This window comes from Bidens hawaiensis, unplaced genomic scaffold (assembly GCF_021521415.1).
Source record: "Bidens hawaiensis isolate Kalapana, Puna unplaced genomic scaffold, B.hawaiensis_p1.1 tig00054870_1, whole genome shotgun sequence".
NCBI lineage: Eukaryota > Viridiplantae > Streptophyta > Magnoliopsida > Asterales > Asteraceae > Bidens > Bidens hawaiensis.
In genome coordinates this window covers 14,576-30,406 of record NW_027499883.1, presented here as the reverse complement: position 1 = coordinate 30,406, position 15,831 = coordinate 14,576, and the positions used below count along the sequence as shown (strand labels likewise).

General features: G+C 32.9%; 1 protein-coding gene and 1 pseudogene across 1 annotated transcript; one reads left to right on the top strand and one right to left on the bottom strand.

Moving 5' to 3' along the window:
* The first annotated feature begins 5,521 nt into the window (after window positions 1–5,521).
* On the top strand, window positions 5,522–7,170 carry LOC143600760 (glycine-rich RNA-binding protein 4, mitochondrial-like). The gene is made up of 4 exons (XM_077078355.1): window positions 5,522–5,671; window positions 5,756–5,824; window positions 6,725–6,831; window positions 6,966–7,170. The coding sequence occupies exons 1-4, from the start codon at window positions 5,539–5,541 to the stop codon at window positions 7,080–7,082; spliced, it is 426 nt and encodes a 141-aa protein (XP_076934470.1). The 5' UTR covers window positions 5,522–5,538; the 3' UTR covers window positions 7,083–7,170.
* Window positions 7,171–12,948: 5,778 nt separating this feature from the next.
* On the bottom strand, window positions 12,949–14,654 carry LOC143600764 (UDP-glucuronate 4-epimerase 6 pseudogene; annotated as a pseudogene).
* Window positions 14,655–15,831: the final 1,177 nt, after the last annotated feature.

The window sequence follows — 15,831 nt, the reverse complement described above, 5'->3', positions numbered from 1 at the left end:
AAGCATGGTTGTAAAAATCCCGATTCACACAATCACCCGACTAGCAATTACTACAACATTGACTACAAGACAAAAAATATTGAATGCTTACCATATTCATAAATCAATTGCAAGCCTCGAGATTACCAAGCAATAGAAAATCAAGATTAGATCAAGATACGTATGGCACAAACATGATATTGCATGTAACTTTATGTGTTGGTAATCTATCTCACGTTATAAGGAAAACATATAAGATATATCCACCTCTAAAGAGAGATGCTTGTAGGGACCACCAACCGCTTAATGATATGTTTGTAACAACGATCGCCACCGGCGTAGATAAAGTGAAAGGGCTTATTGGTTAAGAATCAAGAAATGAACGTACAATGAAATAGTAAACTTTATCAAAACCACTATACATCACAACGTTGTGTTGTGACATCTTTGAATCTTTCTATCCCTTTATCTCTTTGTTTAAATTTATAGTCATGGTTTGTTTACGAAATAGTTATTCAATAGCCAAGAAAAATTTAAGTTGTCTATACATACCTAAATGATATTGTGACCGGTAAATAATCATGGTTGCCATTTATAAAGCACAAACACAAGTTTTCAAGCTTTAGATGTTTAAACTAGTATAAGTGAGTGTCACACATTAAAGTGATCAACAACAATGAAATCACGTGAAATGGTGTATCCTGTCGCAATTTGTTTGCAAAGTTCTATAAGACTAACGCTATGTGTAATAAATGGTCTACATTGGGGGTGATTTTTGACATTTGGCATCATGTCAGCATAGAGCGATTTTCATTTTAGGGTGTAGTAGTTTATAACCCAATAGTGTCCCATCATATCGCCCAGTCATTTTTTTTTCTTTATATAATTAAAATAACAATAAAACTTCATTAAATTAATTAAATAAATAAAATATATTAAAAGTAAAAAACAAACATTAAAATAAAAAAACACATAATCAAAATTAGAAAAAAAAACACTAAAACTAAAAGCTAATGTCGTAGGCCGTATACTTCCCATATTTTTTGTTTTCATTTTTCTTTCAATTATTCGCCCGCTTCGGTTTCGCCGATTGAGCGCAAGTACTAAATGTCTCGTTCTATTTGTCGCAATTTATATGAATCGGCAAACTGTGCATTGGCTTAGGTGTTAGCACGGATGTTAGCGTGACGGTCCAGACTCTCGGTCTCAAAACGGCCGAACATATCTTGTAGTCGCTCCACGTTTTCGCGGGGGCCCTCATTGGCCCGTGTCAATGACGAACCCTCCACATTTTCACCTTGTTTTTACTTCATCTACCGGGGTTATGGCAACTCTTGTATGTCGTCGTCCCATAAATTAACCTTGTATTCATCGTCTTCGTCAACGAGGTCGAAGTTACAAGCATCAGAGCTGGAGACGGGTGTGCTTGGATTTGTGAAAGACGAAATTTTTGACCTTTTTAATGGTCGGGGTGATGTGCCGAATTGCCGAACGACTGGACAGGTGGGTAATTCGAGCCATTTCGGGTGTTTCGGAAGATCCTCCCAATAACTTAAGAAAATAAATGGCCCACTGCCATTGTCACACCCCGACCAAAGGCGGCGGAACATGCCGAGGTGTAACGATTGTCCATAAGCACATGACACTAATTAAAGTGACAGTATTTAATAAACTCATTTCATTTCACAACATCGAAAATGTCACATAACAATTATCCATAAAATAACCATAAACAAGATATCACAAAATATGGCAAATTTGATATTGTTCATTTTACCAATATCCTAAGGTCTTTGATGTCGTTTTCTTCACAATCATAAATCAACCAAGATGCAAACCTGCAATATTTCATAAAATAAAGTTTGTCAACACAAAGGTTGGTGAGCAATTCATAAGTTTAATTATATTAGTATATAATAAAGATGGCCACAAAACTTGCATACGAAACGATAAATAAAAGTGGTAATTTGGATAAATAGATATCGTTAAACACATTAGCGACACCTAGCTATAAGGGGATGCCAAATAGTCTAGGATTTTATAGTTATCATTAATTGCATTACGTTAACGACACCTTGCTATAAGGGGATGCCAAATAGTCTAGGATTTTATAGTTTCACCAACCAAAATCGATAAACACATAGGCATATAAGCATAGAACACAAAATCGAGCAATTATTTAGGTAAAGTATACAACTACGTTTGTGGTTTAAGATTCAAATATAAAGCATTTTGTTGAATAAATATGAAATGTCACCCCGAAAATAAAAGATGGAAAATGGGGTATGAAGTGCTCACCTTCAAGTAGTAAACTTGAAAGATGATAATTTGGAGATTTGTCGGAACGACGAGTTTAAAGCACAATGCCTAAAAAGAAAAGAAGTCTTGAATTTAGAAAGGTTGTCTTGAAGGTCTTTAAACAAAATAAATGTTGAGAAATGTAAATAATTAAAGTTCAAGGTTTAAAATATAACTATTTAAGAATTTATAATAATAACCCTTTAAAAATGTAAGTTTGCTCGAAACCGGGTTAAAGTATCTAACCTTAATATTTACTCAACCTATGTTAAGTAATAAGGTGGGTAAAATGCAAGAATGCAAATCCCTTTGGAATAAAGATACTAAAACGGTTTTTTTTTATCGAGTGTTCGGGTTGTCGGTTCGGGTCTTGATAATTGGTCAAACCCAAAGTCAACTTTCCAAAATATTGAATGTTATGAGATAACTCAATAAAATTTAATAAGACTTAACCAAGTATGTAGTTCCATTGTTTTATAACTAACAACGCATGTTAAGCGAGTGTTTGGTTTTGTCGGTCCAAACTTTGTTATGAGATCAAGTTGGATCCAACATTTCCAAGTACTTAAGAAAATATTTAAAAATCAATTTGTAACTATTTTTAAAGAAATACACAAGTCTTGATGGCTAAAAAAAACACACTTGTGTGTCTTAAGTGAGTAAGAATCGGTTTGGTTCGGTTTCCATCTCACAACAAGTTCATAGATGGTTTCCGCATGTCCAAACACTAAAGAACTTGTATAATAATGTACAAATAAAAATACTTTAAGTTTTACAACCAAAAGTTAACAATAAAGTCTTTAAACAAAAGTTCGGTTTTCGGTTCGGATCGTATTTCGGGTTAAGACCGAGGTAAGATTCTACAAACCCATAACCATAGAATTTGTAAAAATGATTTTAGAAACTTAGATATAACAATAAGTATGTTTAAACAATTTTTTAACAAAACTAGTAATAAAGTTCGGTTTATGGTTTAGAGCTATTTACGGTTAAACCGAAGCATAGACTCTTAAAAACCCATAACCATGGAACTTGTAAACATGACCAACAAACTAAAATAAGCAAGAGTAATATATATGAACAAGTTATATAGATGTATATATATCAAGGACACGAAGTCCTCCATGAAGCCTTGCCTTATGAGGTCCGAAACCTCACCGACTGGAATCGAAGAAGTAACTACCAAAGGTAAACAAGGGGTGTATATTATATATATGTTGCACAACCATAAACAAGTATTAATAAGGCTACATAAACTAATTAAGATGAAAGACTAAAAACCTTCAAGAACACTTAAGAAGGTAACATTGAATATTTGATGTTTGAGAGAGTTTTTTTTTTTTTGGAGTTGTAGCAAGGGAAAATGAAGAGGAAAGGTGGTGTATATATAGGGTAATGTTGGTGGTCAAATATGGGTGTGAGACACAAGAGTTTTCATGCAAAATGGATCAAGACAAAAACACAAAACAAAAAAATAAATAAATAAATTATAAATAAATAAAAATAGGATGTTTCAAGACCCAACAAGTGTAAAGCAATATTGTAACATAAATACATCATTTTGATTCTAACATAAGGTTCGGTTTACAAATCGGGTCGGTTTACATAATAAACAAATACAAAAACGAATACAAACAAGACCCGAAATTGACGAATGTCACAGCCATGACCTTGATATTCGGCTAGAGCTATTAGTTGGATGTCGGCGTTTTTTTGCCACAACCCCAATGACCATTGCTCAATTGGTTGTGGATCGCACTGAATTTTTGGCAAGCGATGTTTACAACCCTCCAATGGACTTGAACACCTTCTTTATCCTAGTGATCCGGCCTCGCACCCGAAAGCTAGGTCTGTAGACGAACCGAACGTTCGGTAAATTGTTCGTGAACCGTTTGGCCGGGAGTTCGTTTATGTTCATTTATTAATAAACGAATGAGCATGAACAAAAAATTTGTGGTCGTTTAATTAAATGAACGAACATGAACACATGTTCTGTTCGTTCATTTATGTTCATGAACGTTCATTTATACTGTTTATTTATGTTCGTTTAAGTATTAATAGAAAATAATTAAATATTATAGGGATATGTCATTTGCTTAAAGGTTTTATATTTGTTAATTTGTGTTCATTTAAGTTTGTTTGTGTTCATGTACATTTGGTCATATATATTCGTTTATCTTTTATGTTCGTTTAGATTAAAAAAACAAACATAAACGAACAAAAATGCCCGTTTTTAAATAAACGAATATGAACATAAATATTTGTTCGATTAAGTGTTCGTATTCTTTTATAAAGTTAAACGAACGAACACGGACATGCCCTTAATCATGTTCATTGAATTCAGTTACAAGCTTTCACTATTCACACTGATGAATGCACCGATATCAATCTCTAGACCCTGCCGATTTTATTTGTGTTCGTGAACACATTAATTTCCTTAATGAACGAACAGTCGAACACGAACAAAATCTCATTCGGTAAGTGTTCGTGAACCGTTCATAAACACGTTGTTTTCTTAATGAACGAACATGAACAAGTCCTTGTTCGTGTTCGTTCGGTTCGTTTATAGCCATACCGAAAGCTTGACCCACCTTTTTAGTTGTTATTTTGACCATGATTGTAAAATACAAACTAGGCGTTGAATAATCGTTAACCTCCACTCCACCGCTAACTAGCGATAACCGATAAGATACACTTACGAGACCCGGTATCTTTTACGTTTTATTTGTGTTTGTATGACCCGGTCTGCGAGGACCCGATATCTTTGATTTGTTTGTTTATATAGTGCCGTCATAAATAATAAACCCTAGCCGCGTTTTCCCCTTAAACCCTAATTCCTCTTATTATCCAAGGTATGAAATATTCCTCTTTCATCGTAGCTTACTTTTTTGTCTCGAGAATTAGTGCGTTTCAGTCTTCCTGTTAACTGTTATAAAAAGTTTTAATTATGTGTCATCGTTGAGCATATATTATGATCTAGTTCTGTGATAAGCAAGCCTTAAATCTTAACCGAAATTAACCCACGGTTATGGTTAAGATTATTTGATTAATCGGTTATGGTTATATGTAAATAGTTAATTTTAGTTCAAACTTTGTTTTGTTAATTAACTGAAGCCGAACCATAACCGAGCTGCATACACGATTAACCGAAACCAAAGTTCGGTTATGGTTATGGTTAATGGTAAAAACTGAACTGAACCGCAGCTTGCGTACGTGTTATAGTAGTTGATTACTTGATTTCATGAAATTCGAACAGTTAGAATGGCTTTCCACAGCAGAATCGGAAGTCTCGTGAGGCAAACTATCTCCCAAAACGGAGTGTCAAATGTGCAAGTGCCAACACCATCGATGCTCAATGCTATCCGATGCATGTCATCGAAGCTTTTTGTTGGTGGTATGTTCTTGTGCTACTGATAATGATCGCTGGATCGCTTTTCTTTATGTGATTGTGAAGTTTGATTACTGGTGAATGTTGCAGGTCTCTCTTATCAGACTGATGACTACTCCTTGAAGGAGGCGTTTTCTGGATTTGGTGATGTAATTGAAGGTGAGAACTGAGAACAGTTAATATCTGGTGTCTAATATGCGGAATTTAAGTGTATGTGCCGAGCCTGAGCATGAATAAGCTCGAGCTTGGCTTATTTTTAGCTCTTTTTCTTAAGCTCCAGCGCGGATTGTCTATCAATTATCCATATATGTTTTAACTTATTTTTATGTATTTTAAGAAAAACCTTAAAAGTGGCCTAAGCTTTCAGTGCAGTGTGAAATTAACACATAGAAGTCCAAAAGAGGTAAAACTTAAAAATACACTAGGCTCGAGCTAGGGCTCAATAACTAAAAACGAGCTTTATTTAGGCTCGGGCCCAGCTCGTGCTCGAAAAAGCTCGGCTTGTTTCGAGCTTTTAATCGATCCGAGGTCTAGTAGCTTGCAAGCGGCTGGGCTTGTTTGCATCCTCAAGTATTTTAAGGTTTTTCATATTGTGATATCAGTGTTCTTGATACTTGATTTTTGGTGAGCAGAAAAATCGTTTGACTGGACCATAATTTGAAATACCTGAACTAATTGTGAAACATATTGTTTCGTTATGGTTTTTGCACTAATCAATTTTTATGGTTCTGTTATGGCTATCTGTGCATGAATAGCCAATTTTTTTTACTGAATTGCTAGAAAAGTTTTGTTATAACTTTATATAAGTTACATAATAGTTGTCATTTGTTCTCATTTAAAAGTTTATTGAATAATGGACTTAACTAATGGTTTACCGGATTAATTGAACCATCTTTTTCAACAATTGAATGAACCAAACTGTTTATGACCTAAACCAACTGGGTATGAAAAGTTTAAAGCCAAAAAGTCAGTTATAAGCTTGGTTGTAGCCAGTAATTGAATTGAATTGACTCATGCTCACTCTGGTATTAATACTGTATGTTTATTGTTACTATTCAGCAAGAGTTATTACAGACCGAGAGTCTGGGAGGTCAAGGGGATTTGGTTTTGTGAACTATACGAGTGACGAGTCAGCAAGCGAGGCTATGAAAGCGATGGATGGCCAGGTTAGAAAATGAAATCTGTGTGACACATTTAATTATAAAACTTGATGCTGATTTCCTTTCTGTATCTTTTTTTGGAATAAGATACTCAAATCACGCTTAACATTAACATTTCATGTGTTTTTTGGCTTGTTTAGGAACTCAACGGCCGAAGCATTCGTGTGAGTCTTGCCACCGAACGTGCTCCTCGTACTGATGGGTTTAATCGCGGCCCTAACCGTAATTTTGGTGATGCTAGAAATGACCAGTACTAGGTACAATCTGCTTTTAAGTCAATAACGAAGTTTGTTCTTGTGATGCGAACACAGGACTATAGTTTTTGTACGTGTCGTAAAGAACTTTATGAACTGATTAGCGTTTTGTATTCGAGTTCCTTTTGGTCATTTCTTGTGTTTTAAGAATTTTAATTACACCTTATGGCTTGGTTGATTTAAGAATACAATGCTACCTTATCATATGTAGTGTTTGGTTTATAGGAGATATAATATAGACATGAATATAAAGTGAGGCTTTAGACATATAATAAAAGGACAATTAAATTTGTTAAATATGATTTGAAGGAATTAACATGTATTTTTTATATGCAATATGATATTTTAAAAGGACAGTTATATTTGTTAAATACCGAATGATTGCATATGGTTTTGTCACGTTTAGGAGTGATGAGGTGACTGGAGTAGGTAAAATCAATGTCGTTTTGTAGTTAAATTGTTTTTATTTATAAAAATAAAACGAGTTCCCTACTTTAAAAGTGTTTAGTTACAAGTTTAAGTTTAAACAAATAGATCTTTTAATGTTTTAAAAGTTGTCTATTAAAAAAGTGTAGGAATATGTCATTTTAAACACACTAATTGATACTTGACTTCCGAGTGCAAAGCTTCATCCGGATAAGAACGAACACCACCAAAAGTGGCATCCAAAAACTTCTTTATTACGAACCAATTATGGTGCCAACAGGAAACACAAGCTTCGGTAATCACATAATAAAAATTATATGTTCTTCTGATTTCAAAAAAACATGTAATAATACAATACTCAAATTGAATAGAAAAACCTCCATGTTTTTATAGTGCTATTTTTATTTTGAGTAAAGTGTCAAAATAGGTTTGGTCATATTTGGGAATTTCGTCCAAAGATATTTTTTTTTGTAATTAGACACTCAATTTTTCCTAACCGTTGCCAATTTCGTCTGAATTGTTAACTCGGGGGTGTTACTGTCTTTTTACATGTTCGTTTACATCATCATTATTATTATTATTATTATTATTATTATTATTATTATGTGTTTGCTCGATGACATATATAGCATCTCACGATTCCTATGTTTGAATCTAATATAGTATCCGTTTGTTTATTATTCTTTATTTTTAGTCATATAAATGGTTTAGCTCAGTGTAATAATAATAATGTAAAGAAACATGTAAAAGGACAGTAACACTCCTGAGTTAACGTTGAATTTAGACTGAGTTAACAATTTTGACGAAATTGACAATGGTTGGGAAAAATCGAGGGTCTAATTACGAAAAAAAATATTTTTGGATGAAATCGCAACTGTGACCAACTTCAGAGACAATTTTGGCACTGTATTCGTATAATAAAGAAAGTGAAAAGACATGTCTACATCTGACTTAACGATTCAATTTAACGGGGTTGGTGATTTGGATATAATTGGCAGGAATTGAAAAACATGAATGATACATATGAAAAAAATAAACTTTTTTGACTAAATTCGTATTATTTGCCAAAACCACAAGAACTAAAATGACACTTTTACTTTTTCATTTTAAATATTAATGTACGAACAAATTATAGTTGATTAAAAAACATATTTTTCTAAGTTCTTGGCACATTTTCAGCATAACGTCAAATACGCTTCGATAATTTTTTAAATTCATAACACACTCTTTTAAAACTTATCGTCCTCATTAGGTTTCAAAAATGAGGGATATGAAATTGGCTAAAAGTGGTCATGTAATAAACAATTTGATGCCTTAAATTCTTAGAAGTCAAGAAAAGAGGTCTAAAACACCAAATTTTTTAATAATAGTAATCTATATAAAGAAAAGGTTAATAGGATGGTTACATGGGTCGTTGGCATGTTACAATCACACAAAAAGGGTAGAATTGTAATTCCACAACTAGTCAAAACATTAAAACTTGATGTGGTCCTGTGGATGCCATCTACTCAAAACAGCTGGATGATACAAAATACAAAAAAAATATCTATGTTTTAACTTTTAAGTGATTTACAGCTTTTTACGGTATTATTTTAAAAAGAAAATACATCATTTGTTTGTTTTTTCTATCATTTTATCAACGGTTTATTTCTTCTCCAAGTTACAATGTATCCCAACTTATATTATGTTCCGAGTGATGTAGAAAGCGCTGGCCGTTATTCGGGCTGTGGGGTAGAGACTAGCGATTAATCGTGATTAATATGGATTAATCGGGTTCAATATATATACCAAATTTTATTTATAATTTTTCAATTTCGACCTAGTTTAATCAAATAGCGATTAATCGACGACTAGTTAGTGGGAGTGCCAACTAGTGATTGATCGGCGCTTAGACGAGATTTTTACAACCATGACTCCGACTTATGTAAAGCTAAATCAGAGTATGGAGACATCAAATCAAGCGAAGGTACAATAGATATGTATATAAAACAAATAAATAAATTTGATATAGGGATTGTTAATCCGAACCATTGACCGCCATATTAACTTTATTATCCAATATAAAAATAATAAAAATCAAAACGGGTCAAAATATTGTTAGATGTTACAGTTTAGACATGTTATGATATCAGAGCCTTGTCTTATTATAATTTAAGTTAAACACTTAAAACTGTTGTGGTATCATAGCCAACACGGCTTCTCATATCACTACAATATTAAGTAAGGCTAAACTCATCGATAAATTATAGCAATTGCATACCATCACTTTAAGCAATTGTGACATCAATGGTTTTATTAGATATCGTAGGGCCACTAAACATTACTCCATTAGTCACTCACCCACACACACTAGAACCTTACAACTCATTATTCCCATAAATGTGTGCTTTATCTAAAGTTTTAATTACAAGCAAAGCTTACTCTATACATGTTATAAATTAGAAAAAGAAATAAATAATTATGTCACTTAAATGTTCTTCAATGTCTTCTTATTTCTTATTTTCTTTCCATGTTAGAATTTCTAACTCAATTTTAAAAACTCCACCGGAAACAAATTTTATTTATGTAGACTTTTCGAGGGTTGTATCGTCTAGATTTCAAATTTTACCTGTTAAATCAAGCTGACAACCTCACAAGATCTAGCTTAAATCATTCATTGTCATAATTTACTAAAAGTGACACGAACTTGGGTCTCCATTGAATAACTAAGTATTCTTAATTGTTTTAGGGGGGGTGTTTGAGATTCCTTATTTAGACTTTTTTATGACTTACAAGTCATAAGTTACAAAGTTGTATCTTATAACTTATCCTTTCGTAGTTTTTAACTTTTCAAAACACTTTTAAGTATTTTTAGAAAATTATAAGTGATAAGAAGGTAAAATAAGCAATTCCTTAGTCTACAAAATACCACAAATATTCAAAATTTAAGGCCTACTAAGTACTAACACAACATGCCGTTCTAAAAAATGTAATATTTTAATATGGTTTGTTTCATTGGATCACTCAATATAGTTAAAAAAAAAAACATAATAATAATTCTTTTTTTTTCTGTTCAAAATAATAATAGCAAACCCAAAGAGTTTCATAGCATGCCTTGTTTGACTTTTAAAGAATTTTTAGAATAACTAAAAATATTATTTACTTTTAAGGATGTTTAATTTAGTATATCTGTCCGATTTATCTACCTATACTATTAAAGCAACACAACTTTTCACATGTCATTCAACTAGACCTTTTACATAGGTTTCAACTGTACAAGTTTTTAATTTTATAATTTTTTTGATGAATAATAAAATAAAAAATATATTATTGGTGAGTAGGAATTGAACTAACTACTTTTTTTTAAAATGTTTATGGCTTACCAATAAAACTAGATTGAATTGATGTTATGTTCTCTTTTTCTTAATTGGTATAGATTGACAACCTTCTATTTTATTACTTTTAAAATGCAAATACAAATTATTCTTACTAATTTATGTATTTTAGGAAATTACTTATATAAGATATGTTAATATTTATATTATTCAATTTTAACTTTTTTATTTTAGTTTTTAACCATCTGTGTATCACACATGCTATATCCTAGTATGGCACTAGCTATTATATTATTATATAACACATAATAATTATATTATATTTTAAAAGAATATTAGAAATAAACCCGGTTTTAGTCTTTTAGATATGTATTTACTATTATTTTAACGAATATTTTAGTTTAATACAATTTTACTCCAAAGTTTTATCATCACTTCATTGTAATTTGTGTAACAAATAGAAAAATATACTGTATAAAACAAGGGAGTCTCAACAATAGTTTTGAGTTGACATATTGGTATAATGTAAATCATGACTTTATTTGTGGTGCCCTTGATGAATTTCAAATAAGTCGTTGACATGAACGATGTTGTGTTAAACAACGGATGTCCATAATCCACACTCAAATACTGTGAACGCATTTCGATCACATTGACCGTGGATGAGACGAGAGTTACATGGTCGTGTTTCCATAAGAACAATATCAAATTAGGTATTTCTAAGAATTTTTAACTCGGGCAACCAAAAACTATTTCCATACAAAAAAGACAATATTAATTGATATAATCAGTTCGATGTTACAACTTCATTATTAAAAAAATGACCGTCATACCACGATTTTTAACTTATACACATTTCAGTTTTTTAGTGATAAAACAAGTACGATTTATTTGATAAGGATATAAATGTACGAAAGATAATATTAATTTATATTAGAATGTACAAATTTAGTAATCGCTTGGTCCATTATTGAAGCGAGATCCACATGAAAGTAACGCCAGAAAGTAAAACAATCTTTCTATTTGTCATCCTGTTTTATTTCACCGACAAAACTTGGTGTTAAATACTCAATACATATATAGAACTTTAAAACAATATTTTTTTCCAATTTCATTTAACATATATGCAGTAGGGTGGTTTCTAATCCTATGGTGTATAAAATGATAAAATCAGACCCCAATATTCATCTACAAATCTCACCTTGTCCCATCCCTTTGAAACAAAAATCATAAAACGACATTTTTATCAGGTGGAGCCCAAAATGAAACTCTTCAAAAATATCAAATAATATTTTATTTTATTTTATTTTATTTTATTTTATTTTTAACCGTTGCCTTTTGTCTTACAGGAAAGAAAAACCTGGTGTAAAAGGACAACTCAGCCCTTAATCAATGAGAGGCATGCAATCATGCATGTATTAAAGCCAAAATGAACGTTGAAAAGGAGAAAAAGGCCATACAGTCATTACCATCCTTTTAAAATGTGAATTTATTTAATACAAAACTTTATGTTTATAATATAAAATTATTAAATAAAATCATTATCCAACTAGTTATTTATATTTAATATTTTACAGGCATTAAACACCCGACCATCAATTTATTTTCATTGCATATATACTCACTCATGTCACCCTCACGGACTCACGTAACAAGTTTCTACACTTAGAACTCACAATGCTACTAGTTAGACTTTGATCGATTATTGATACTGAACGCCGTCTTGTTAATCTTTTCAAATAACTCTTAACGTATAAGATCATATCTCACATAAACATATTTATACGCATAAAACAACTTTTTATCAAGTTTTAACCAATTTAGTGGCTAAGACATCATTTTTTAATAAAATAGATATAAGGGGTGTGTTTAAAATAGCTTAGGGTACATATTTTTTAGACAAAAGTGTATTAAAAGTTAATATTATTAATCCTTAAACTTAAGCCTACATAGTCATATTATTTAGAAAAGAGAGAAAACTAATATGGATTTTGTTCATGTGTCATGTGTATAGGCCATTTCAAAATATCCCTAAAATATACAAATATCACAATAATCAAAATAATGAAAGTGACTTATCATAATTTTGTTGAAATTACAACATACACCCTTGAATTGCACCCTTTCTCTTTTAGGCACAAAATAATTTTATCTTTAGATTTACATCTAACAACACATTATTACAAACTCTCACCCCTTCATTTCTTAGATCTACACTTCTCCCCCTTCACACCCTTATTATGACATTGTATGTAGTAATGTAACTATGCATGCATATATCTATATATCTTCCATTGCTTTGGAATCAATTTCCATCCAAGCAAACATTGTAACCAAATCGCCCTTCGATACGACGCCATAGTTGCTTCATTGTCTTCACCCAACGACAAAACATCAATGGATCGGAATTATACTAAGAATTATAACTTAGGGGCAAACTCGATAGAAGAAAAGTTCAGGGGCAAAATCAGAAACCGTGAAAGATTAATTAACCCGATTAATTCGAATCGCTAACTCCCTTTTTTACCCGTGGCTTGATCCCATAATAACTAACATACCACTTAACAAACTTCCTTAACCCGGTCGCCAAGTCGGTAGTCGGCTTATACCCGAAATCCCTATAAGCCAAGCTCACATTCGCATGAGTAAACGGAACATCACCGTTTCGAGGCATCTTAATTATTTTCTTTTTAGCCCTCACATTTAACAAACTTTCCAAAATCGACACCAACTTCCCCACTGACACTGGCGACGTGTTCCCCAAATTATATATCCGTAACTGCGCCGGCCCCCGCTTCTTCCCGCCTTTCCCCGTACTCTTCTCCGCGGTATCCAACGCCCCCAAACACCCTTTCACAACATCATCGATAAACGTGAAGTCACGCGCCACCTCTTTCTCATCTTGTGTTTGGTATATGTTAATTGTCTTCCCTTGAAGAATATCTTTAGTGAAAAAAAAGTAAGCCATATCAGGCCTTCCCCACGGGCCGTATACGGTAAAAAAACGTAGGCCCGTAATGGAAAGCCCGTAAATATGGTTATAAGTATGGGCAATTTCTTCACCGGCTTTTTTAGTAGCCGCGTAGAGACTCGCGGGTTGGTCCGTACGGTCAGACTCTGAAAACGGGTTTTCGGAGTTGAGACCGTACACAGAGCTGGATGACGCCCAGACAATTGACGGCTGGGGGTCAGCGTTTTTTGAGGTTTCGAGGAGGTTAACCAATCCAGCAATGTTGGATTTAATGTAGGATTGCGGGTTTTGCATCGCGTAGCGTACGCCAGCTTGCGCGGCTAAATGAAGCACATGGCTAAAAGGTACTATACTGAAAAGCTTTGACAACAATTCGGCGTCGTTTAAGTCGCCTTCGACTATAAAAATCTGGTGTAATTTCATTAACTCTTGTCGTGCACGTTTCAGTGAAGGGTCATAATAAGAGTTAAAATTATCCAAACCCAACACACCGTCACCGCGTTTTTTCAAGGCTAACGAGCAGTGAGTGCCGACGAAGCCAGCGGCACCGGTGACGAGGACGGAGAAGCCGTTGGGTCTACGTGGCGTTGAGGAGCGGCGGACTTGTTTCTCCCAGGCGGCGCCGGAGCCGTAGAAGGCGGAGGAGAGGATGTTGGAGGTGAGGAGGCGGTGGTTGGTGGAGGTGACGTCAGCGGGCGGGGGGTGGTTGTTGAAGGTGAAGAATATTAAGAGGAGGGCGAATAAGAGGGTGAGGCGGAAGAGGAGTTTGGAGGAGGCGGAGAGGAGTTTGGAGGAGGTGTTGAGTTTGCGGACGTAGGAATTGTAGCTTGTGGCTTTGCTGCTGGTGTTTGGTGGTGAAGCCATGGATTGGGTGAAGCTTGAGACTGAGAAATGGAGGAGATGATAATATAAAGGGTGGGAGAATGAAAGAGTAAATGGTTATTTGTTTTTATTTATGCTGACGTGTACACGGTCTATTCTTTTTTTTTTTTTTTTTGGTTGAATTTGGGTATTTATTAGTTGTTCAATTATTTAGGTAGGTCTGTTTCTGAGAAACAACAAAAAATAATGAGAACGTTTTGAAAGGATTAATAGAAAGTACAGAACTACTCGTGTATCGAATGGAAGTATCAACTATCAAAAGCTGTTTTTGATACATTAAACTTATTAAAATTAATGCTCAGATGGATTCAAAGGCGAAGGCGAAAAAAATTTGAACCCTAAATTAGTTTAATAATTGGGTTTAAACATTAAGATTACATAGTTTTTTAAAATATATCTACCTATTCTAATAAAGTAAAATAAATGGGAACACTTGTTATGTTTTGGTTAATTCTCACAAATTTTTTCTCTCCAAAACTAATATACCTTAATATATGTAATAAATCAGTAATTATTCACTTTTCTTTACAATATATTTATATAATATCTATATTTTTTTATAAATATAAATATTAACATATTATTTTACTATATATTTCAAAATACTTGGTGAATTCCAAAAATCAACAACAAATTATGTTTCTCAAATGAAAATTGTTTCGGGTTTTTTGTGGAAGTTAAATTTCATTTTATGGGTCAAAAGTTGGTTAATAGATTGTTTGGTACAAGTTAACTACATTTATGTCAAAATTTGTTGCAGGTCAAAAATGAAAATTTTGAGTATTTTTAAAAGTTTGAGAATGCAAAATAGATTTATCGTTAAATCTGTTATGAGTTCAAAGTGTTGACTTTAAAATGTCAAAAATACGAAAGTTAAAATTTTAAACATGATTCGGGTTTCAAATTTATTTTTAAGGGTAATTTTTGAAATAATCAAAAGGTTTGGGATTTGGCAAATTGACTGTTTTTCCCTCAACTATTAAAATTTAAGAAAAGGTTGCGAACACTTTCGACATGCCACCCCATGCCTATCAATTCTTCTAACTTTTATCAAATTTGAAATATATATGTCAACATTAACTTTTCCTTTAATGGTGATCAAAACGTTGTATCGGAAGCATGTCATGCAAAACTATGCTCAAATGAAACAAAATATTCA